At 46.4% G+C, this 24,270-nt stretch overlaps 2 protein-coding genes across 3 annotated transcripts in view; one reads left to right on the top strand and one right to left on the bottom strand.

Moving 5' to 3' along the window:
• Positions 1-434: 434 nt before the first annotated feature.
• Positions 435-10,664, bottom strand: ncapg (non-SMC condensin I complex, subunit G). The gene is given in 23 exon segments (XM_076045682.1): positions 435-747; positions 855-924; positions 1,063-1,110; positions 1,301-1,424; positions 2,298-2,465; positions 2,694-2,859; positions 3,065-3,246; positions 3,530-3,751; positions 4,292-4,411; positions 4,591-4,666; positions 4,668-4,699; positions 4,830-5,018; positions 5,635-5,724; positions 5,838-5,961; positions 6,489-6,629; positions 7,838-7,987; positions 8,101-8,284; positions 8,493-8,577; positions 8,697-8,842; positions 9,088-9,316; positions 9,551-9,784; positions 10,170-10,298; positions 10,556-10,664. Coding segments are annotated over 22 exon segments (3,015 nt in total). The 5' UTR covers positions 10,278-10,298; positions 10,556-10,664; the 3' UTR covers positions 435-620.
• A 2,604-nt stretch (positions 10,665-13,268) lies between these two features.
• Positions 13,269-24,270, top strand: part of fam184b (family with sequence similarity 184 member B) — a 24,836-nt gene continuing 13,834 nt past the window's right edge. For both annotated transcript variants that reach the window (XM_076045642.1, XM_076045635.1), the window contains exons 1-3: positions 13,269-14,123; positions 21,790-21,978; positions 23,079-23,753. In XM_076045642.1, the coding sequence (XP_075901757.1) occupies positions 13,974-14,123; positions 21,790-21,978; positions 23,079-23,753 (1,014 nt within the window). In that variant the 5' untranslated portion in view covers positions 13,269-13,973. The remainder of the gene's footprint in view (positions 14,124-21,789; positions 21,979-23,078; positions 23,754-24,270) is intronic.

The raw sequence follows: 24,270 nt of genomic DNA, 5'->3' as shown, positions 1-24,270 counted from the left end.
TTTATAGGGAACGACTAATAAATCACCTGCAACATCATGTATATTGTAGAGTAATGTCTTAATAAGAACTTCAACCATTTCTCAAAGCTTCCATGACCTTCAAGGCAAAGCGTGATGGGTACGCTGAAATAAAGCAAAAATAATCAGAAAATCTGGAGCCGAGTTATTGTTTCAGCTTCATTTTCAAAAATACTCTCTAAACAAGAAAGCCCCTCCTTTATCTTCAGTTGTCGCATGTGTAAAACCCCAAAATGCCCACTGGCTTTACTAGAAAGCAAGGTCAGTGCAGGTCAAGCTTTTTCTTTTCACTTATCCTGTCTTTTTTCTCCATTCTCCATTTGTGTTTGTGTCTCACCAAATAGTTTTACCAACCGTTTCAAAGAGAATTATGAGCTGAACCAATGTCTAATTTAATCAGGATTCAGAGAAGCAAATTTAGAGACAAATATATTTTTATTACTTAAAACAAACAAGAAAACATGCAAACGTTCCCCGACAATACATGTGTATGAAAGTTTAGCCCCAGTTGACTGTTCAAACTGCTGAATTTGAACCCATCTTTGAGAATAACACAGTTTAAAGTCATGTTTACGCGGTTACCCCCATTTCAACGTTGATGTCTATGAAACATTGGCCTCCTGGTTAATGAGGGGATTGAGGTCCAGCTTCGTTTTCTCCAGAGCTGCAGTCTTCGCCCTGCGTGACGGCCGCATTTGAGGAGCCGCCTCTGGGACGTTCTCTCCATCACTGGAACATAAAGCAAGATAAATATTAAAAAAAAAAAAGAAACGGGAGAGATGGAGAAAGAAGAAAAAAAACAGCCGTGTTCCCAAAATAGCTGACAAATCACCAACCTCTCCTCCGAGGACTCGGCTCTCCTGCTGGGCTTTCTGCCCCCTTTGGCGGCACAGACTTTTCTCTGACCTGTGCAAACACGCGCACACACTCGTGTTACATCATGATGCTGAGTCAATGCACCTCAGAAGAGAAGAGCTCTAAAAATACATTTCCCCAACTGCATTGGCATGTTTTTTTTGAAAGATAACACAGATGGTGAGTTACCTCTTTTGGCTCTCTTGGCAGACTTAAATACGTCGTCTGTTGCAGCTTCTGTTTAGAATTAGAATTCTTAATTACTTTATCATTTAAAAATAAAGATGACGTACAACACGTTACAACACGGCGAGGCTTTTGTAACGGCCAATTTCCACCCCCTGGTCATGAAACAAGTCACAAGCGAGAGAAGTCGCCCATTTAAACGCGGAAACACAAACGGTGACGGCGAGCTGTGCGTGTGTACCGTCAGCGTTGACGTCCAGCGGTTGGAGTGCAGTGGCAGCCAGGACCTCCGCCTGCTCTTTGGAGTCGGCCAGCTGATGAATCATCTTCTCTAGCGCACGGAGGCAGATGCGATCTTTGATGACCTTGAGCGCAGGAAGGAGAAAGAGACTCAACGCTGGACTCACACGGAGACAAATGAATCAGCAGAGTTCAATGGAAGATCTTGAAACGTTCACAGTGACACTGCTCAACAAGAAATGTTTTTTCATTTGTTTTTCTAGGATGACACAGGGGTTTGGTGTTTAGTGGCCACGTGCCCTCGCCAGTGTAGATCAGCAGCGGCCAAAAAGCGAAACCTCTCTTTTCAAGAGGTCTGCAGAAAATGTCATTGCTGGATGTGTGCGAAACCATAGTAGCAGTAAATACACAATATTGTGCGACGGCAAGATCAACAACTAAATAACACAAATACAATGGACTGATGATATCGTTAGTAGCATTTAAAGGTTAAGTGTGCAATCTTTGGAGACTTTGCAGAAGAAACTGCGACATCAAGTGGTTGCATTTAGGAGTGCAGCGTCTGCTTTTCACCTCCCTATCCTGAGCTTGCCAGAGAGCTACAGTGTCCTGCACACCCAAACCTGGAATAAACTGACATCTATGTATATTCTTATATAGATATGATAACCACTCTAACAGGAGGAAAACCAAATGACTTTTATTATACCACAATTATGCTCTTATTAATGTATTTATTTGCAGTATATTAAGCTTTTACCAATATAAAAAACATAAAGCAAGCCAAATATTACACATTGGACCTTTCAAAACAGATATTTTGAATGGGTGATGCCTTAGTTCTGAGGGCATCTACCTGCAAAGTCCACCAAACAAGACTGAGATTTCAATTTGCGGAACGCTTCACAGCCAAGCATCTAACCTTTCTGCACTTGAGTGTGTTTGCAGCTGTTAACTGTGGCAAACAGGCCGGTGAGGATCATGGGGTTGCAGATTACCTGGACGAGCTGCTGCAGCAGCGACTGGAGGTCCTTCCTGACCGTCTCCTCTCGGCTCAGCTCCAGGTTGCTCAGGGTCTTGGCGTAGAGTCTGACCTCCGGGGCGGTGGGGTCCTTCAGCATCTCGCCACACAGCCGCACCGCCAAGTAGTCGTGGACGCACACCTCCTGGAAGCAAATGTAGAGAATAAGCGTGTTTTCCGTGGTGTTTCTGCAAGGCGCTGAAAAAGTCACGGGATCATTTCACAACTTCAGAAAATGACTTCAAAATTGCACATTAGATTAGAAAATTATATAGTTATGGATTAATTAAGTCGAAGGTGTTCATGAAACCAACAAAAACGGCAAAGAACACCTGGGTTGCGTACAGTTTGGTTGACATGGCGTATTTCTCACCTCCGTGTTGGTCGAGGGTTTGATGAGGGCGCTCGGACGCGTCAGCTCCACAAAAAGCTCCACCACGTTGTTGACGTCCACCTCAGCGAGGGGAGACGTGGCCGGGGCGTTCATCAGCGTCCGCATGGTGGGCAGAAAACTCTCCTCCACCACCTCTTGATGAACTCTGGAACACACACACACACACACACACACACACACACACACACACACACACACACACACACACACACACACACACACACACACACACACACACACACACACACACACACACACACACACACACACACACACGTTGTCAATCACCACTGTCCAGTGCTTTTCCTGCGGCTCCACCGTGGCTGTCCGGACTCCTGCGCCTTTCGAACCTGCTCTCGCGGGAGTACAGCTGGAAGAAGACGCCGAGGCAGTGCCGCAGCCTGGTGTCGTCCTCGGTGACCGGGTTGTACCACAGCAGGACCAGTCGCGAGAACATCTTGGGGCTTGAGATGCGGCCGGTGTACATGAGCTTGGACAAACCCTCGGCCGTCTCCGTCCGCAGGTCGGACACCTGGACACCACCAGGGAGCGAGGGCGAGTCAGAGAATCCACTGAATTTTGCATGGGTGCAATATGAAGTTATTTATTGTATAGTATTAAGCTTTGCTTATTTCATATTCAGGTTGAAACAAAACTTATTTGGGGTCCATAAAGGTTTAATAAAGGTATAAAAAGGTTCACTGTTCTATCTGGAGGAAGTTTTTTTTTTTTTTTTTCAATAAATATCGATGTTGGCTTGCGACTTGGCACCGCTGTGCGTTTGAGTTTGACACCGCCGGCTGATCACCGCTCACCTCGCTGTCCAGGAAGTCTGACAGCATCAGTAGGATGCTCTGGGCGCTGTCCTCGGGGGCGTCCCCCTTCTCCTCCGTCGCCCCCGCGTCCTCCTCCTGTCTGTCCGGGGACTGGGGAGGGGGCGCAGCCTCGCAGAGTGGCTGGAAGCCGAACAGCAGTAGCAGGTCGATGATGGCTCGCAGGGCGCTGATGCGGATCTTGGCCTCGTCCAGCTGTGCGATCTGGACACACACACACACACACACACACACACACACACACACACACACACACACACACACACACACACACACACACACACACACACACACACACACACACACACACACACACACACAGGTTTTTGTGGTTCCTCCCAGGTGCAAACATCTCCCGAACAAAACACCTTCAAAAACAGCCTTATTTTGATTGGTTCTGTTAACCAATTAAATGCTCTCTTCATTGATTTCGTTTTAAACTGAGAGCCCTCTAGTGGTAGAGGATAGAAATTTGTTTTAAATTCTTTTTTTAAGAGACTGATAATTTGTGACTGAGATTTGTATATTTTATTTAGACCATTAGAAAAATATTAATAATTCATAAGGGATGTAAATATTCTGAGGAAACTGCCAACACTGTCACACTTTAACAAACAATTTACTGAACTAATGCAAACAGGTAACGTGAATGTTTAAAAAAATAAAAATAAAATGCATTGCCATATTTCCAAGGTCGACACGCTCTGGACTAAAACTAATAAACCACTTGTGTAGGACATTTACCTGTAGCAGAAGAACCATGTGGGTCTTTGCCAGCTCCTTGCTGTGTAGAGCACACATTCCCAAACACGTCACTGCCATATTACGGACGGCGGGATGAGCATTGGCGATACTGGGCAGGATCTGATGGACATGGACACAAACACATGAGGCAACTAGGAAAACTAGGAACAACAGTTACCCAGAGCTCTGTTCAGTTGCATGTGTTCATCTACACATTTACTAATTTACAGTGGCGGAAGTGGAATAGGTGAAGATGTTTTCTTTCATATATATATATCTATATATATAGATATATATACCAGTGAAGACATCAAGCCGCTGATAGTTGGACCAGTTCGTGTCTTGATGCTCATCTGCTTCAGCAGCTCTGCACACTGTCAGACACCTCAGCAGAGTCTCTGGGTCGTTCTGGAGGGGGAATAACAGAATAACAGACACACATCAAGACTTCTTTCAGTCCTTCTTTGGTATTTCACGGGGAAATTGTTCCCAAACTATCTAAAACACAGCAGCGGCCCCGTCCCCTCCGGGTGCGAACCTTCTCCGTGGGGGCCTCCCTGTCGGCCGGCTGGTTGCTCTCTGCGATTTCCTTAACGATCTGGTTCCTCTGGTTCTCCAGCCCCGTGAGGACGTCCTTCAGCTCTGCGGCTCGGCTGAACTCCTGAGCGGCGATGAAGTCCTCCAAGGCTTGTTTGGCCTCCAGGATGCGCACCTTCACTTCTGCCAGCTGTGAAGAGGGGGAGATGGTTTGGGGGGGGGCACAGGGAGCAGAACAGAGTCACTTCTCAGCGAAAGCCCACTCCAGAGGATTCCTGTTGACACGGTGAGCTGCACCTCCACCAACAGCTGGAGTTCTGGGACAGGTTCCTATCCCCTTGAGCAGTGGTTCTCAACCAATGGCGGAGTCTCAGGACTCACATTTTCCTTTTCCTTATCATGAAGTCACAACCCAAATTTATTCCACAGCACTCGGATCTATTCCACAAAAATAAAAAACTAGCCCACTTTCTATCATGTCTAGTAAATAACTTATTGAAATTGTTGAATTGAATTGTGTGTCCTGCAAAATAAATGCCCAACATTTTTACTATGAATACATATAGTTTAAAATCCCCTTTATAATAAAATAAATTTTTAAAAAAAGCGGGGCGCAGCTGCCCACAAGGCAGGTTGTGACCCACTTTTGGGTCACAACCCGCCAAAAAATTGCTTACATTTATTGCAAATCGCCAGCCGGCTGCAGCTGGAGGGCCGGACCAATGGAATTTTAAAGTGCTTGGTAAGTTAGTTTCCTTTTTGACAAAACTGAAAATGTGCAAATGGAGCGAGAAGCTTTGGCTCACCTGGATCTGCTGCCGACGACTCATGTTCTCATCCAGCGGCTCACTGGCTTCCATTATGGGCTCAGTCACGTCCGAGATGATTTCCGCCACCTGTGTCACACAAAGCCGTCGCCCTCAGACGTCAGTAAAGTTTTGCGGCACCTCAGGAGAGGCCCGATTTGAACTAGGATAAAGTTCAGACGCTGGCGTGGAATTCAACTCACGGTCTGAATGCGTCGCTGGTCGTCGGGGATGAGGGTGAGGAGTTTCTCGGTGAGGAGGGCCATTAAGGCGGAGGGAGTCTGTGGGAGAGCCAACATCTTCTGCAAGACCGCCGATATGCACTTCCTGCAAGAACAACGACAAAAGAGCACTAAATAGAGGTAGGTGGTAATTGAAAATGAAAAAACAAAAACAGTTGGTGAGGGTCCAAAAGTGACTTTGGGAGTTCTCTAACAAGTGAACTCTGCATAAATGGAAAACCTGTCAACCTGTCGTTTATTACTTGCTCCAATTTTAGGAAACTGAAAAAAAAGTTGTGGCAATTACAGGTTTTGTGACATCACAAAGGGTCCTGCCACCCCACAGTGTCAGCCCTCTGAAACTCTCCAAGCAGTCACCTTTATTTCGTCCCCTACCAAACAACTAATAGGAGGGTGTAAACAGAGGGTTAACAATGCTGTTTTTTAGAGAACCTCCAAGGATTTTTTTTTTTTAATAATTAATCAAGTGACGGTTCCACTGGAATCTGGAATACAGGACCTTCAAACCCAGTGACCAATGAGATGTCTAGAAGTAAACGGTATCTGTTATTGACACACGTTGACAGCCTGCTTACTCCACCTTCACCACAGAGTAACAACTTCCTGCCTTACCTGCCTCCTTCTTCATTGGTGTCCAGACACGCGATGAGGTGGATGAGCTGCTGGGAGATGAACTCGCTGGTCATGACCAGTTCCACCTGGTTGAAGTCGGCCCTCTGCTCCTCGGACAGAACAGGAACTGACTTCAGGTGCCTGGACGGGGGAGACAACGTGGCTCAACGCACCTCAACTACTGAGACTCCAATATCACAGTCAAGGTTACACAAAGAGAAAGCATGTAAAACATGTGTAGTTGTGCCACATCTGCAGCAGCAACAACAAGCACAGCCATCACAGCCGATTAGTTGCAAAAATAACAATAGATATGATTAGTTGCAATCAGTTATACCAATTGGTGAGCACTGTAAAAGGTCCAAGGTGTAAAATTCTTTTGGGAAAAGGATTAGAAATCCTTCCCTGATGGGATGTGCTGATGAGAGTGAAATGTTTGCCTCCCACAGGGCAGGTTATCGAGGCTGTCGGTCCACCTGCAATTTATCGTTGAATAGCATGACATGATGGCAGCGGGCAAGAGGTCGTTTAGACTGTGTAGTGAATTTGTTTAATTTTACACTCTGGGCCTTTAAGTGTGCCGTTACGGCAAACCTGCTGATGGAGCATTTAGGGCAGTTAGCGTTGTGCTGCATGAGTCAAAATGGCCTTTGCTTTATTAGAGGGCTGCATGAAAGCAATCAACTTTTTAATTTGCGATCCTTAAAGGTTTTAACTTGTTAAATCTGGTCTTAATAAACAGCATTTTTGTCTGCATTTTCTTCAGAAGTTATGGCTCAATGATCTCATTTCATCAAGATCCCCATTTTAATTTACAAGTTTTTTTAAAAAAAGAATCAACATTAACAGGTCTGGACAGTCATCAGGAAGAAGTGGTTTTTTAATGCCTGAGGCATAAATCATGTTAGGCTGAAAACAAGCGAGTTGAGTTGCCCACACAGTTACATACAGAAAGAGCTCCTCTGTCATAACTGGTCCTGCTGCGAGATACCTGAGTGACAACATGAGCATTATGGCAACTGTCCTCAGTGACTGCCCCTCCATCAGGCATCACTGAGAGACAAGCTTGTCACTGTTGCAAATTCACCCTTCCACATGGGATCAGGACACTGATTAAATGTGAATTAATCAAATGTACTGAAAGAGCAGTACTGTAGGTTTATAGACAGAAAATCCCCCTTTTATTATTTCAAAGACTACACATTATTTTTTTAGATGCAAATCAGGCATCTTTAGGCAAGTTATTTTACGATGCTGGTGCCATCAACGAATATTTGATGTACTTGGCTTAGAATAAATAGAGGTAAATCACAACTGACGACGGGGAAATCAGGCCGCCAATGTCTCACCCATCGAGGTACTCGGCATACGTGGCAGCATCTGGCAACACTCGCTCCAGCATTTCTTCACCATCATCTCCTTTGGCCCTAAAGAACTCACACAGAGCTCTCCAGTACAGCACGTTTTCACAAGACAGAGAGTCCTCTGGAACCAGCTTCCTGTTGAGTAGGAAAGCAAAACACACTCAGACACAGAGTCACAGTCACATCTAAATCCTTTTGGCTCAGTTACGCAAGAAGTGATAAACCGAGAGATGCAGTTAGTGGTTCACCTGTTGTCAAGCTGCAAGTTCTGCTGCGGCTCTGCGGTGCCTGTGAAGATGGCTTTGAGAGCCTCCAGAGCAGTTTGGGCGCAGTTCTCCACATCCAGCCTGTGGAGCATCTCGATGACGTTACTGTCGAGCCGGAGCAGCCAGGCGGGCAGCATGCGGTTGGAGACCACAGCCCTCACCGTTTCTACAGCGCAAACAAACAGGCAGACAGACGTTAGCTGAGGGAGAATCCAAGAGAGTCCACTGGTCAGTCAGCGCTTTCTTAATTGGCTTGGAAAAAAACAACATTCAGCAGTGTCGTTAATATTCCACTTGCAACTGTGCACAAGTCAAAAGAAAACTTCAAGAGAAGCCGGTCGGACGTGACAAAACTTGCACATGGGCCTCTGTACCTGAGGTGTCATGGAGGCCCAGCTGCAGCAAACTAACTCTCTGAGCAATAGTGAGCGCTTTGATGTGAACTTTTTCGGCCAGAACCTAAAGCACAAAAACAAGGAGAGAAAAAAAAGTGTGTTCAGTCAGGAAACGCCCATCAGTGTCCTGATAAACTTTCCTTCATGTGCAAGTGTTTTACTGGCACATTGGGCCGGCGTTACCTGGTAGGCTAGGACACGGACGTTCTCCTTGATGTCCCGGGTGCGCTTGATGACTTTAGGGAGGGTGAGAGGAGACATTGCGATGCAGGAAAGAACAGCGCGTCTCACCTCAGCATTGCTGTCATTGTCCAGAATCAGCATGTAGGCTAAACAGTTTAGAGAATTGGAAGCAGTTAGAATCTGGATTACACAGCTGAGTTGCAAAGACTGAAGGAATGATATTCTGGTAAAAAAAAAAATAATAATAATAAAAAAAATAAAATAAAAAAAAAATAACATTTTCTTCAAAAAATATTTTATCATAACAGGTTCTAACAACTCAAGACACTCTGTATTTCAAATAAATATGAGTGCATGTATTTGATTTCCTGAAACGAATACAAAAACAAACCGCTGATGGTGGGACAGTCGGGCTCTTGAGGCTGCTGCAGGCGCGTCATGGCCAACGCAGCCTGAATCCTCACATTGGGGAATTTGTCGTTGACGCGAACCAGCATGGCTTGGTGAATCCGATCGAAGAGGTCGTCGTCGATCTGGGCGTTCTCGGCCATACTGCCCAGCAATTTGTTGATCAGCTGGCACACGCGAAAACGCACAGCGTGGCTGCTCACTTTGTGAGACTGGGAAGATGCAACAGGTGACAAGTTGGATTGAGACACAGCGGCGTGGAAATATGTAAGAGGCAGAAAAAGTTAAAATTGGTGTCATGAAGCATCAAAGCCTCACTACAAAGATCTAAAATAAAAACGATAATGAAAAAACATGTATATATAACAGTACTAATTTAGCTCACAGGTGACATTGTAATGCGATGACCACTACTGTAAACACCGGCGTAATAATTATGCTCATACCTCCAGCAGGAAGTTAAAGATGAAACTCAAAAATGGGTGATCGTCCTCGTCTTCGTCCTCATCCTCGTCTTTCTCCTCATCCTCTTCCTCGTTTTTGGGGGGTGACTGGAAACTGGTGGCGAACCTCGCAACAAACTCAATGACATTTTCCACAGCCGGCTCTCGTTTGTAGACAATCATGGCATACTTCAGGTAGTGGACAAACTCATCGTGGAACAGGGTCTTATCCTCCAGCTGGAAGTCAGGGGTGTGAACAACAGAGAGGGAATCACAGAGAACAAAGTGTTGTTGTTGGGTATGAATTAAAGAAGAAGAGAAGAAGGTGCTGTTACAGTATGACAGTTTATATCATCATTTGTGTGTTAAATGATAAATGGTACATTTTTTTATTGTAAATTGTATAATTATTTTCTATTCTAATCTTGTGTAGTTCACCGAATGGCGATAAACTACCATCATGCAAATTGATTTTCTTACAGCAATTCAAAAAGGGACAAATACAAAATCGTGTGGCATTTAATCTTAACGTACTCTATGACATCGTATCTGGCTTGCAGTTTAACCATTGGACCAAACAGGAAAACGAGGGAAGAAAATAGCTTTTACTTGGATGTCATACCTTGTTGTAGCGGCTCTTCAGGCTGGCTACTAGCTTCGCCTTGTTGTTGTGGCCCTTCTGAGCGCGCTGAAACGCCTCTTTAATGTCCATTTCGGTGTCCGCAGTCATGTTTGAGTCACGACAAAACGGCTGCAAGACAGAAGCAGTGGCTACGGCTGAAAGTTTGAAGAGGTTGATTTTGCAGCAGTTGCTATTTCCGTATGAAACAACGGAGGCTGTCTCCAAGTTAACGTCAGTCTCTGTCTCTGGTGACTCGTTAACGTTAGCTCGGCAATTCCCCTGTGATTTCTACCAAAGAAACGCGTCGTATGGGAAAACGCTCCCCTGGGACAGTTTAACACCATGTAAACATTCAGGTAGAAAAAAATAACTAAGAAAATGTTTACCTGCTATGATTTTAGGTATAGCTCCTTGCTTGCGTGTTTTCCTCTCCGGAAAATACCGCCTGTTTTCAAATTTAACTTTAAACTCTCGCGAGAAAACACACCACTCCCCGTCCTTTCTTTCGCAGCGGTTTGCTACGACAACGCTCGGGTGTCACAGTGCCACCTACTGGACCGGAGTATTTAAAAACAAATCCAACGCAATCCATCTAAAACCGTTAATAAAAGATTATTTTAAGAAATATCTGGAATATAATACAGCATATTTACAGCAAAATACAGTATGACACGCCATATTTGCCTGTTTTACTAGAGAAACGTGCTCATGTCACAGAAAACCTTTAATCAAAATTAACAATTGTTGTTTTTGCTTGACAAGGGGCTTAATCTGTAGGAATGGCGTTTTGCCAACAACGTCAAGGAGGAGGTGACGGATGAGGAAGAGGGTTTAGAGGAGGAGTGGGGGAGGAGGATGAACAGTAAGTTGTAGCTTTTAGTTATAAAGACAACTGATGAAGATTTCCATTTGCTCAGGGGTTTGTTTTTTTTTTTCTTTAAGCTTTTTGTCACAATCCTTAACAGGCTGTAACAGTGAAATAATAAAATAACAAAGTGTGTGTTAAATTTAACTGACATTATTTTTTTAATAATACATATTACAAATGTTTTTAAAATATTAGTTGGTTCATTTGCAATTCTTACATGCCTATTGTGATGTCATTGTTTCAATTTTTTCCACTACAAGCGCAGTCATCTTTCTCTGGAAAGCAGTTTCACAGAGAGGGCACTCTGGCCTCACTCTCTGCAAGACCGAGGACGTGGACCTGCGTGCATGTGGGCGCAGGATCATCTGAGAGGTGTATTATCATGTGAAATATTTATGTTGGTGGATGGAGTGGCTAAAACGCTCTCCATTAGTCCGTACACCTACGATGTCATGAGCCGAAATATTTGAAAAGGAGCCAACCTCTGTTAACCAGTGGGTTTCTCACGTTTTCCCCCTTTATTTTGTCTACACCATTTACATACTAAATGGGAACCAGAGTCACATACTGCATATGATGGTACATCCCCAAGGCATAACTGTTTCTTATACCTTAGTCTGCTTCAAACAAAGTAGGTCATAAAATGTGCCATCAGACCTTGCTGCAGTTGTTTGTAGCTCTTCCAAAAAATCCAAACCTAAGGCTCAGTCAACATCCTGCCAACGCCATCCCTCTGCCTCAGTCTGGCCAAGAACTCTTGTAGCTTTGTTGTCTCAAGTGCGATTATTTGCACAAATGGGCATTGCAGCACACAGTTTCAGACTGTTCCTCCTGGAAGGCATTCATCATCTTGCATGCTTTTGGTATATGAAAATTGACAGATGGAAGTTTAAAAATAAAGAGCTTAGGAGAAGTTTAATCCTTCTCAGTTTAACACGTGCAGAACTGACATGTGAATGTGATTTTCTTTTTAATCATGGCTACTTACAGTCCTTCAAACACTTATTCAGAAATCCATCATCCTGTATAGAAATTAATTTCATAATCTTAGTTTAATGACTAATCTCATATACACTGTTGTGTGTAATGGGATCTTTGAGCTAAGATTCTCTCCATTGAAAGAGCTGTCGCGTGGTCCCATCCAGTAGCCACCGCTCAGTAAGCTTAAAGGCGCTGACATCCATTTTATGAGTCAATTGATCACTAAGAATTAGGGATTCTTGTCAAGTCCAAGAAGATAACACAGAGGATGCCAAAGGCTCAGTCCCATGATTTCACCACTTGTCAGTGCAGCTTAGTCATACCCTGCTGTTTTTCTTCCTCCCACACTCATATTTAGGTGGAGAGATGAAGAGATGTAAGGATAAAGGGGTAGGATGAAGTATTCGGGCTAAATAGCCTTGAGATGAAGTATTCTCAAGGTACACTGTTAACAGGGAGTCACTTACATGAATGGCTTGTGACAATTCCAGTTGGTGATTTAATGTAAATATTAACGAATTTAATTTACAGAGAACTACATTTCTTTTCCCCATAAAATCTACATCAAAAAGAATCACTATGGTGTGGTGTATGGTGATATTTTGGTCGCTATATGTGAGCTGTTGTCAAGGTTTGTGAGTATTTGATACTGACTTGTGCGTGACAGTCCCATGACTTGCACATGTAATTTAATAAAATGATGCCATATTCACCAAAAGCCAATAGCTGAGACGACATGTGGAATCTCATGTCTGCTTAGATAAGAAACATATGTCATTTTTGATCAGTGACCAGTAGTAGACACAGGGTAGGTAAAAATAAAATAATAATAAAATTGAGAAATGTTGCTCTATCTTTACCCTTCAAGTTTACTGTACTGAGTGTAGAACACCTTTGACAGCAGGAACGTTTGATTAAGGACAGGCCGTAGCAGTTTGATCAGTGTGTACTGGCCAAGTTGAGCAGGGATGGAAACCCAGCTATGGTTGAGGTGTGCTGGCGGTGGCCAGATGATGTATAACTGCTGCTGATCCTTGAAGCACCGCAGTAGTCCCACGGATTCTGTTTACGGTATCTGACTGATGGTGTTAAATCACACGAGAGGACCCCAGGGACACCCCCACCCTCCACCCCCCATCTCCCCTCCTACCCCAACACACACACACACACACACACACACCAGCCCAGCCTGATCGGCAGTGATACAGCAGCGGCGTCGGTAGGGGCGGGGCGCCACTGCAGCAGTGCGCCTCTCTCTCTCTCTCTCTCTCTCTCTCTCTCTCTCTCTCTCTCTCTCTCTCTCTCTCTCTCTCTCTCTCTCTCTCTCTCTCTCTCCCTCTCTCTCTCACGAGCTGTTATGTTCCATAGGATACACACGCCCCTCTCCACCCCGGCCTGCCGCGAGACAGGTGGTCGGAGCGTGCGCGTAATGCTCGAGCAGCGTCGTTCTTCTTCTTCTCCTCCTCCTCCTCCTCCTCCTCCCCCTCTCTCTCCTCCTTCTCTTCCTCCCCCCCTCGCCGTCGGAATAAGACGTATCCGTGGAAGAAATTAAGGCAGGCTCGGCTCGGTCAGTCCCCGATGGACTTCCCGTGTGCGACCTCGGCGATCACCGGGCGGCCAGCGGCGGCGAAGCAGCAGCAGAAGAAGACGACGAGGAGGAGGGGAGCCGGCAGAGGAGCGGAGCCCCGCCGATCACTCACCCAATGTTCCCCGGAGAACCGCTGCCGATCGCCGGAGGGACACCGCCGAGCCGGGGAGGGAATGCACGAGTGAAAAGTTGACACCTTGTTTTTTTGTTTTTTGTTTTCTCCCTCCCTCGGTGGGATTCGGTGTCGCTCCACGGGTTCATTTCTCGGCTGGACCTCCTCCGATCTGTGGTGGGGGGAGTCGGCTGTACCCCCACCCACCACCCATCACACCTCTCACCCTACCCCGGGCTAGAGGGGCCGCTCACCATGGCTTCGGGCGCCGGTAAGGCTGCACAGCCCCCCGGGCCGGGCTCGGCCGTCAACGGGACTGCGGCAGAGTTGAGCGGCATCGAGCAGGAGCTGTACGACGACCAGATGCACAGCAAGATGTGCAAGAAGATCGCGCAGCTCACCAAGGTAAGAGCCGCCCCGCCGGGGAACCGCAGACCGGCTGTCAGGGTTGATGGGATGGTTTGATGATGGCTGCCCCCCCCCCCCCCCCTTTTTTTTTTCTTCCCTACCCCACCACACTCACATATATATACAGAGACACCCACATAGAGAACATAACGACACAGTGAGAGGGCGAGCTGCTGCTGCTGATCCTGTTGCGATAATGGCTGATGCACAGTCAGCAGCAACACAAATGCCCGGCAAAGAAAAGGGCTTGGATGCAAATGTGGTAACATTAATAATGGAACCGAAGGGTGCAGGAAATGCTGTAGCCGTAGCCGTTTCAGGCTCCGCACACAGACTGTCCGTCGTGGCAACATGTTCCACTCTCTGCAGAGGTCGGTGTCATCTCTCTGAATGAGAATTTGGAAAACTTGGCTCAGGCTTCATCCGTCTTCGTGACTAACACACCAAATCGCTGGGCAGCGCTGTGTGTGTGTGTGTGTGTGTGTGTGTGTGTGTGTGTGTGTGTGTGTGTGTGTGTGTGTGTGTGTGTGTGTGTTGGCTGCAGATCTCTCTCTCTCTCTCTCTCTCTCTCTCTCTGACACACAGCCAAATCTAACGTCAATAGATGAGATGATCAGTTGTTTGATGGATCTCCTTTGTCACGCATGCACAGATGAGATGGCTTCATTTTCAAAATTAAACGGTGTGTGTGTGTGTGTGTGTGTGTGTGTGTGTGTGTGTGTGTGTGTGTGTGTGAGAGAGAGAGAGAGAGAGAGAGAGAGAGAGAGAGAGAGAGAGAGAGAGAGAGAGACCTATAGCTATGCCACAGCACAGTGAGGATATCCTTTTGTCTGACCAGAATCTAGCCAGCCTGACTTCCAACAGCAGCCTGAAACCAAAAGCAGCGATCAGTCATACAATCATTCATTTAATCAATCAGTCAGTCAATCACTCAATCAATCTCTCACAGAGTGAGCTGGGCACATCAACATTCAAAACAAAATTCAATTGAACGATTAGTCACTCTCCCGTCAAGACTGTAAATACGCCTGAGGGAGCAACGGTATATCAAGCCGTGCATATCGGCTGTGTTGCATGCCTACTTATCAATGTGCAGGCGGGGATGCTTGACAGCAGCAGCAGCAGATGCAGCAGCGGCAGCAGCAGCGGCTCCATTACTTTTCAAACAGTAAGCATTGCTATAGGGGGATTCTCCGTCTCTGTCAGGTGCACAGCAATGCTTACGGAGGCAGGGCATGACCCACAGATAGTTGAGGTATGACAAGTGATGACTGTGCAGTTCTTCTCCTTCATGGCTTCACCTCTGTGTGTGTGTGTGTGTGTGTGTGTGTGTGTGTGTGTGTATGTGTGTGTGTGTGTGTGTGTGCGTGCAGTGCCATCACTGCTACAGTCCTATTTGTGTCTCAGTTCAAAGAGTTGGCTCCACACACACACACACACACACACACACACACACACACACACACACACACACACACGTACACACTCAAACAAACAAAGATGACACAGATGAGGGGTCAGCACTCGTGCTTGCGCTTGTTAGGGAAATTTGCCAGTCCGGCCCGGCTGTGCTTCTCTCTCTCTCTCTCTCTCTCTGTCCCTCGGCCCTCTCATCCAAATATAAAAGAAGCTCGACCTTGTTTCTGCACAACCCCCCCCACCGCCCCCCCCAACCCCCTTCGGCCCTCCTTTGCAACTTTATGCACGGCCCTGCCCGCCCCGGCTTTACACGGCCAGCGACGGGGCAGCGAGCACCCAAAGCACGAATGAAATTTAAGATTCTCATCTGGCGTGGCACTCAGCCGAGCTTTGGGATGCTGCTCATGTAACGCATGGTTTAATATGAACGTTTCCCAGGCAGAAATAGTGCAGAGGAAGTGGCATATGGGTCAAGTTGTGAAACCTTATATTTGATAAGCCCCTGCTGCCTGGGGGCACGGAGACTTCCACACGCACACACACACACACACACACACACACAGACACACACACACACACACACACATGCATTTTCACTCACGCCCTCCTGTTTGAATTGACTCTCCTGCCAGCAAACAACTAATTTAGAAATACCTTCAGTGTGAGTGGCTTTTATCCAACAAAAGCCAAATCTTTATATGCACTTCAATGTCATTTGGCTCAACTTTTAACAGCACACTGGTCATCACTCCTCCGCTCACCCATCTGTGCTCATGCTTGACTTACACCTCAGCCACCCCCCACCACCACCACCACCAACACAACTGTGAGCACTCTGCCCCGGTTGAATGGGTGTTGCTTAATATAAACCAGTAGTCCGCGTCCGAGTGTGTTTACACGGCAGGGCCGGCCAATGAGAGCGGAGCGCGAGCAGGCCGGGCCAGCTGTTGAGAATGTTCACAAAAAGCTCATGCGTAACACACGCACACACACACACCCTCATGGCCAGCGGGAGAGGAGAGTGGTCTTTAATGCGTCAGATGAGCGGCAGTGTGTCAGTGCGTGCACGTATACGTGCATGCGTTTCCCGACCACCACCGCCACCACCCATTTGATTGGCAGCTCTAATTCGGTCGATGCGATTTCCTGTCCCTATCTTGCTTACACTGTCACACTGTTTCCCGCTTTGTAGTCCGACAAACTCTTTGATACGTGTGGAAGTGTGCCTGCGTGCGTGCGTGTGCGTGTGTGTGTGTGTGTGTGTGTGTGTGTGTGTGTGTGTGTGTGTGTGTGTGTGTGTGTGTGTGTGTGAGAAAGTCGGGCTGATGCGAAGCAAAGCAGTGTGCGCGCTCCCCTGCCTGTCTCTTTGCCTAACCTCTCCTCTGTGCACGGAGCATTCACTCCACATCTCACTCCTGTTTCAACAGCCTCCTCTTGCCCCCCCACTCCCAAACCCCCCTCGCAGTAGACAGAATATTAATTTCATGCTTTGCTGACTATGAAGTTATTGTCAATAAGCACGGACACTTGGACGGCAAGGCTACATGAATAACATCATCGACCGCCGGGATCAATATTAGGGATCAAGAGCGAGGATTTACAGTCGTGGGCCTCGGCCGCCTGTCTTGCCCAGCTGCCGCGCTAAGTTCGGGGAATTTACAGGCAAAAATGAATTGTGCCGTCACGTTTTATCATTTTGACAGCTTCACATGCCTGCGCCTGGTAATTCAAGTGGTAGACGGCTACAGCCAGTGCTGCACCAGGAGATGTTGATAAATCTTCTGACATCTGCTGCACTGGAACACTTTTGTTGTTAAATCAAGTTTAAAGTTACGTGTTCTGGGTTTGTGCAACAGTACGGAAGCGTATGGCTGCCATACTAAAAAGAAAAAAAAAGGGCTCAGTGTCACCTAAGTAAGTGAAAGTTTCACGTTTTTACGTGATCATTTTCTCATTTTTACAAGATAATTTCACGTCATTTTGTGATAATGAAAGTCTCAGTAGTATCACGTGATACGTGAAAAGTTTCATGTTTTTGCTCGATAACATTCATGGTATTTCATGAAAATGAAACGAGGCATAAGCAAGGCACTATGGCTCGTTTGCACAGTTCGATTAAACTGGACTTTACGGTTGGTTTGAGACATGGTGAGATCCTAAAATTATTGAACACCATCAATGACATCAGTACGGACATTGGCGAATCCCTATTTTGAGCTTGAGCTCAGTTTAGTTGGAGATGCATGAAAAGACGTTCAAGTACAGTGCCTTTCGATTCAATGTCATTAAATAACATAAAAATGATAGTAAAAGCGCAAAACTTTCACAAGTCTTTCTCTATTGCGAAATGATGTGATAATTTCATGTAAAAACAGGAAAATGATCTTAATGACAAGATACAGAGTCCCCCCCACCCCTTTTTTTTTTTTTAGTATGGCAGCAATACGCTACCGAACAACAGTATCTGACACCTTGCATTCAATGTAGGGCTTGTGTTTTGTCCCCAGTGAGATCAGTGCCTGGCCAATCATGGTATTGATGGAAACACCCCGAATGTGTCGTGAGCAGCAGACTGTAATCCGCTCTGCTCAGTCTCCTCCAGCAGTGGTCAGCGATGCACAGTGAGCAGCCGGCGATTGACAGTAGCCCTGGTTGGCAACTATACATAGACCAGGCTGGGTGACCGCCGAGAGATAATAGCTGGTGACACAAAAGGGCCTTGTATGTGAAGCCAGAGCATAAACATGTAGGAGATGTGATGGCAGAGAGGTGCCCTACATGTCTGCCACCAGCATCTCCACGGGTGTCAACTGACTCCCATGGAGTGAGACGATGAAATGATTGAAGGAAAGGAAGCAGTTTTCAGAGGGCACTAAAATGTCCTCTGGGCATGCAATGAAGAAACTGCAGAATATTGTCATGGCACCAAGCTTGCTGTCAGCAAATCAGGTGGGTTATTGAGGTGTATTGAGTGGGTTTCTTCCACTAAAGCCATGTGGATGGTATCTACATTACTTAAGACACTGGCAGTATTTGTATTTGCAAACATCGTGTTATCCTAATGCTGTGTAGTCTCGTTACCAACTGTGCATGTTAAAAAATAAGAGTGCGTTAAAAACATATTCAGTGGAGAAAATGATTTCTCCCAAAATCCCCATGGTTATCAAATAATGGAAAAAGAAGATTTTTTTTTTTTTTTTAACCATTTACCATCAGGAGAAAGTGCAGATATTGCTTCCAAGAATGTGTCTCCAACATGTAAGAAATCATTTTAAAGCACTTCAATGAAGTCTTTCTCTGATCATTATTTGGAGAGTGTATCAGAGGAAAAAAAATTGTAAGATGATTTTCAGAGTGATGCTCTTGACTGGCCTGGACAGCCTGCCGTGACCCGGGCTCCATCCAGTCCCCTTTGGGAAGAGCTGGCACAGCACCAGACCTTATTACCCAATATCTGTGACCGACCTCAGCCATGCTTGTGTGGCGACGCAGAGGGAAAATTCAGCAGCCAAGTTGTGACGCTTTGTCAAAAGGGAGAAAGAGACACGAGTTTGTGACTCAGTTGTGGGATTGGCGGGGGCTTTAAATTATGGTCAGAGACCACAGCCTCATTTGCCTCACAGAGCCGGCAAAGCCTCCAGACCTCGTGCTAATGTCTCAGTCTTCTGGCCAACTGTTTTGCTCGAGCCCCTTGTGATCTTGGCCATGAGGATTTAGAATCACGTTCAGTGGTTCACATTTGTTCACTTCAGCGTGACGTTCGAATAGGACTTTTAAATCGATTTTAAATTGAAATCAGATTTATTAGTGAAGACAATGTTAAAAAAAAAAAAAAGAAAAAGGGAAATCTTAAAGGATTTTCCTCTCACATGCTTCTGGGTTGTGCGCCTTATTTATTTTCCAAAAAGTGAAAGTTTTGCCCTTTATTCATTCATCATTGTTCAAGATGATAGAAAAACGTTCATTTTTAAAGTAATGTTTGGTGAAAGACAGTTGAGGTTGTCACTTTATCCACAGGGGGATTCATTTGTGTTTGGTTCTTAAGTTTTCACTTTATTCCGAAATTACTCAGAACTTCATCTTTGTTTACAGTATCTTTACTATAGTACTTTACTGTAGTACTATTCCCAGTAGGGACATTTCTTTGCTATTTTTCTTTAAAAATAAAGATGAAATATTTTTTAAACAATTCATTCCATTGTCTTTTGTAGCTTTACCAAAAAATAAAAATAAAAATAAAAATTTGAGTTGGGATTTTATTTTTGTCAAAAATCGGCTAGCCCTACGTTAAAATGGATTCAATGCAGCAAAATTTACTCTCAACTCAAACATCTTGCTGTTTCCAGGCATGCTTTCTCTTCCAAACCAGCCAATGGGAGCAGACCCAGAGCAGTGTGCGCACACACACACACACACACACACACACACACACACACACACACACACACACACACACACACACGTGTGAGCCTGCCCTCAATTCTGAGTGCCCTCTTCTTCATCTGAGTCACGAGTTACAGTCCGTGAGCCAAAGTTCATGCTTCCTGACCTGAGTGAGTAACAAGCGTTGCGTTCGGTCCACATTGTGGCCCTGCAGGAGAGACTGATGGATCTGTGATAATGATCTGGGAAGAAGCCCCATCCATCACGGATATCCGGCACGGATTGCGACAGATTAACACGTGCGGCATAGACTTTGTAGGGGTGTGCGAAATGGAGAGGTGGTGACATAGACACGCACACATGCACACGCACAAGCACGCACACACACACACACACACACACAGAGCATTAAGGGGAATGTCCGGTAGGGTCGTGCCAGCTGTGTGCTGCAGACAGTGCGGCGTCTGGGTAAAATATGAGCCTATGTGCCCCCCAGCACGCACTCATGCACACATACACACACACACACACACACACACACACACACACAAACCCGCAATCCTGTGCAAGCTGATAAGTGAGACATCTGGGTCTGCATAGGAGCCGATGACGGCACCGCAGAGTCGGTGGTAACGTGAAGAGTGTGCGAGTGAGTTTGGTGAAATGGGCCATATTTCAGCTGGAAGTCAGCGTCTATATCGGGGGAAGGGATGGGCCACAGGAGCCACGCAAGCCTTACAGGAGAATCACCGCAATAAGTCAAGGGGTTTCGTCGACAGTCAACGCGCGCGTGCGTCGTTTTGTCAGCGCTAATGTTCTACTTCGGGTTTTTATGTTTGGTTCTTACCGCGACTTAACGTCCGCCCCGCTGCTTAATGCACACCGTCGCTGAGAGACGCCACCTCCAAATCTTTTGCTACTTAACGCCTCCTCACGTGGGCCGCTTTTCACGATGTGACGGTCCAGGTTGAGTTAAAAGAGAAATAGTTTTCTGTTTTTCAAGCAGGATGTTGGCGATGGGAATGTGGCTCCAAGGTCAGTTTGGAGGTTTTCGGGTGAAAAGAGAAAGAGAAAGAAAATCTATTTGGCAGTCTGCAAAGCTGATAGATGTCAATGTCAGCTAAAAACCCTGAAAATTTGGCGGTTTCTGCTTCAAGTGATGACATGAAGCACCTGTTATAGACTCCAACAGACCTCTGCAACCCTGAGTGCAGGAGGTAGGAGATAAAGAAGATGGATGAATAGATGGATGGATGATTACATGAAGGAACTTTTTTGAGGTCATGTGACTATTCACGCGAAACACGTCCAGCCCAAGAAAGCACTTGAGGTAAAAAGAAAAAGTGAAAAAAAAACAAAAACGGCATTACTGCTTGCTATTACTATGGTGCTGTTTTCAGTCCTATTACCTACGTTCAATGTCATTATCTTGCGTCAGTAGCGGACAAACATGAAATAACAGCCATGACCATTGACACCTACCACTAGTGTCTCAAAACGTGTTGAATTCATTAAAGCCTCGTCTGGAATCACGCTCATCAAAAAAGCTTTAGAATTTGTTGTTTGTCTCTATTGTTGCACCGAATCTGGTTTCACATGTTCATCCTCCCCTCTAACAATGTCCCGTTTTCAGACTGGGGGAACGAGCTCAAGTGATATTGGTAGTGAGATGAGGTCCTCTGGAAAATGTGCCACATTACCATTCCACTGAAAAGTTACTCATTAATCCACTGGTATATCTACCCAGTCCAACCTGTTTCCAATCCCTTTTCTTCCCCACCGCATGCATAACTATGGTTCAGAAGTGACACAGAAATGTGAGCGGCCGTTAAAACCCCGACACTGTGTGACCGCCTTGCAGGTGATTTATTCCCTCAACATGAGGAACGAGGAGCAGGAGGCGGCTCTGCAGGCCTTGAGCCACGCCCACCACGAGGAGCTGCACCGCATCCTGATGGAGACGTGTCATGAAGGGGAGGGGTCTGCGCTGAGGACACGCCTCCTCGAGTTGCAGGAGTCGTTGGACGAGCAGCATAGAGTTGGAGCCCAGGTCTGCGAGCGTGTGTGTGTGTGTGTGAGTATGTGTGTGTGTGTGTGTGTGAGTATGTGTGTACGCGTGTGGGCGCAGTTACGGTGCTGATCATGAGATTATTCTGACCTCATTCAAGGGCGCATTGTATCACCATGATTGAATGTGTAAACTCCCAGCGGGGGCAGTAAATCAAACCTGCCCCTGGTGTGGCCTGACAACAGTCGACCTCCAGATAGCATGTCACCTCAGACACAGCCTGATCAGCACAATCTGCACCGTAATTAGTCTCCCACGCCAATGAAAAACGGGCCTCCTCGTGATGCGTATGCACAGTAAACTGTTGCTGCTGTCAGATGAAACATTTATATTATCTTGAAGCTTTAAAGGTTTATTTTGAAATCTGTTGCTACATGTCTGGTTTGACTTTATACTCTATATTGTTACGAAACTATATATATAGATTTTATTTCTCAGTTTTTTTATTTACTTATTCTAAAAAAATATAATGCTTTAATTGTATTACAACTTGTATTTTCTGTGATTACAGTCTATGGTCAGTAAATTAGTAGAACTTAATTATTGCACATTGTGTTTTAAAAAGCTGAATGAAGCTTTATAATTTCAGGATGAACAGCAAGTTGCTCAGTCTCAAAAACTGGCAACAATGTTCTGTCATCCACCAGATTTTAATAATTAAAAAATTATTTCTCAAAAACAATACAATATTTTTTGAAAAAATCTTTTTGTCCAAACAATGTTGCCAAATGGTTGAAATGGAAGCAACCAGTCGGCCTTAAAAGATATATTCTATGTGAATGAGAACCATTCTAAGGGTTGAAAAAAACAAATGAATGCAAGTGTACACTTTTATTAATGGATATGTGGGCAGTACATTAACTTTTTAGCAATATAAAAATCGCATATCAGGCCAAATATTACACACTAGACATTTAATGTTGAAAACTTTAAGTTAAGAGTTGTGTTATATATAAAGGAAACTGTAAAAACACAGTCACAGTAAGAGGATGTTGAGCGTTCAGAGAAGCTCTAAAAAAGAACAAATGCGCTCTCCCTCTGGTGAATAAACGCGTTGTCACATGACCTGGCCCCGCCCCCAGGTGCAGGCCGACTTCGAAGTCTTCCGGCTCCAGGCGGAGGAGAGGGAGCGCGAGACGGAGGCCGAGCTGCGGAAAGAGTTCAAGGAGAAGCTGCAGGCGGCGGAGGAGGAGCTGGAGGAGGCCAAGGTCCATCTGAGCGACGCCCAGGAGGAGAACCAGCAGCTGAGTGTGGAGCTGCAGAAGGCCGGCGAGCAGGTTCAGGGGCTGAGCGCCAAGTTTGAGGAGCTGCAGAAGGCCGTCGACGACGAGCGCCAACAGAGGGAGGAGCAGCGGCGCGGCGAGGACGAGGAGCGCAGGAAGGCGGCGGAGGGCGAGGGGAGGTGGAGGGAGGAGCTGGAGACCAGGGTGGCCGCCCTGCTGGAGGAGACGGAGGAGCTGAGGGGCGAGAGGGAGCGGGCTGAGGGCGAGGCCCGGCGGGCGGCGCGGGAGGAGCGGGAGCGCTGGGAGCAGAGGGTGAGGGAGCTGCGCGAGGAGAAGGAGGAGATGAGGAGGAGGATGGAGGCGGAGTGGAGGGAGGAGCAGCAGCGGTGGGAGGAGCGGGGCGAGGAGGAGAAGAAGGGGCTGCACAGCGCCCTGCGGGAGAGGGTGAAGAGGGCCGAGGCCGAGGCCCAGGGCCACCTGGAGAGGCTGGCGGAGAGCACCAGGAGCACCGTCAAGCTGCAGGAGCGCATCCAGGTCTCACACATACACACACACACTCACACACACATGCGCGCGCGCGCACACACACACACACATACACTCGCCAATAATCCTTTGGTTCAGGCTATGATGCTGTAATAAAGGGAAGGGAAATTGAAATGCAGCTCCTTCCTGTCTCTGATGCACCAGCTAATGATGCTGCTGATGGGAAAGGAAGAAGTAGAGGGTGTGTGTGTGTGTGTGTGTGTGTGTGTGTGTGTGTGTGTGTGTGTGTGTGTGTGTGTGTGTGTCGGGGGTGAGGGGAGGCTTGCTCGTCTAGCCACAGGCTGCCCTCCCTGAGTGCTCTTCCCGTTGCCAGCTCTCTGCTAATGAGTTGCTGGGTGCAGCAGCATCGTTACCACCTCGCCAATCCGCATTGAGGAACCCGCACGAGAGCTGACGTAGGCCTTCACCCGGGACCGTTACGCGCTCACAGCTCAACTGCTCAACACATTCCCTCCGCCACCCTGCGCTTCTTTGTCTCCCTCTCATCCTAATCTGTGTCAAATAT

Source organism: Nelusetta ayraudi, unplaced genomic scaffold, assembly GCF_046127955.1.
Source record: "Nelusetta ayraudi isolate G7.1 ecotype Tasmania unplaced genomic scaffold, CSIRO-AGI_Nayr_v1 ptg000004l, whole genome shotgun sequence".
Taxonomy (NCBI): Eukaryota; Metazoa; Chordata; class Actinopteri; order Tetraodontiformes; family Monacanthidae; genus Nelusetta; species Nelusetta ayraudi.
This window is presented reverse-complemented; position numbering and strand designations above follow the sequence as displayed.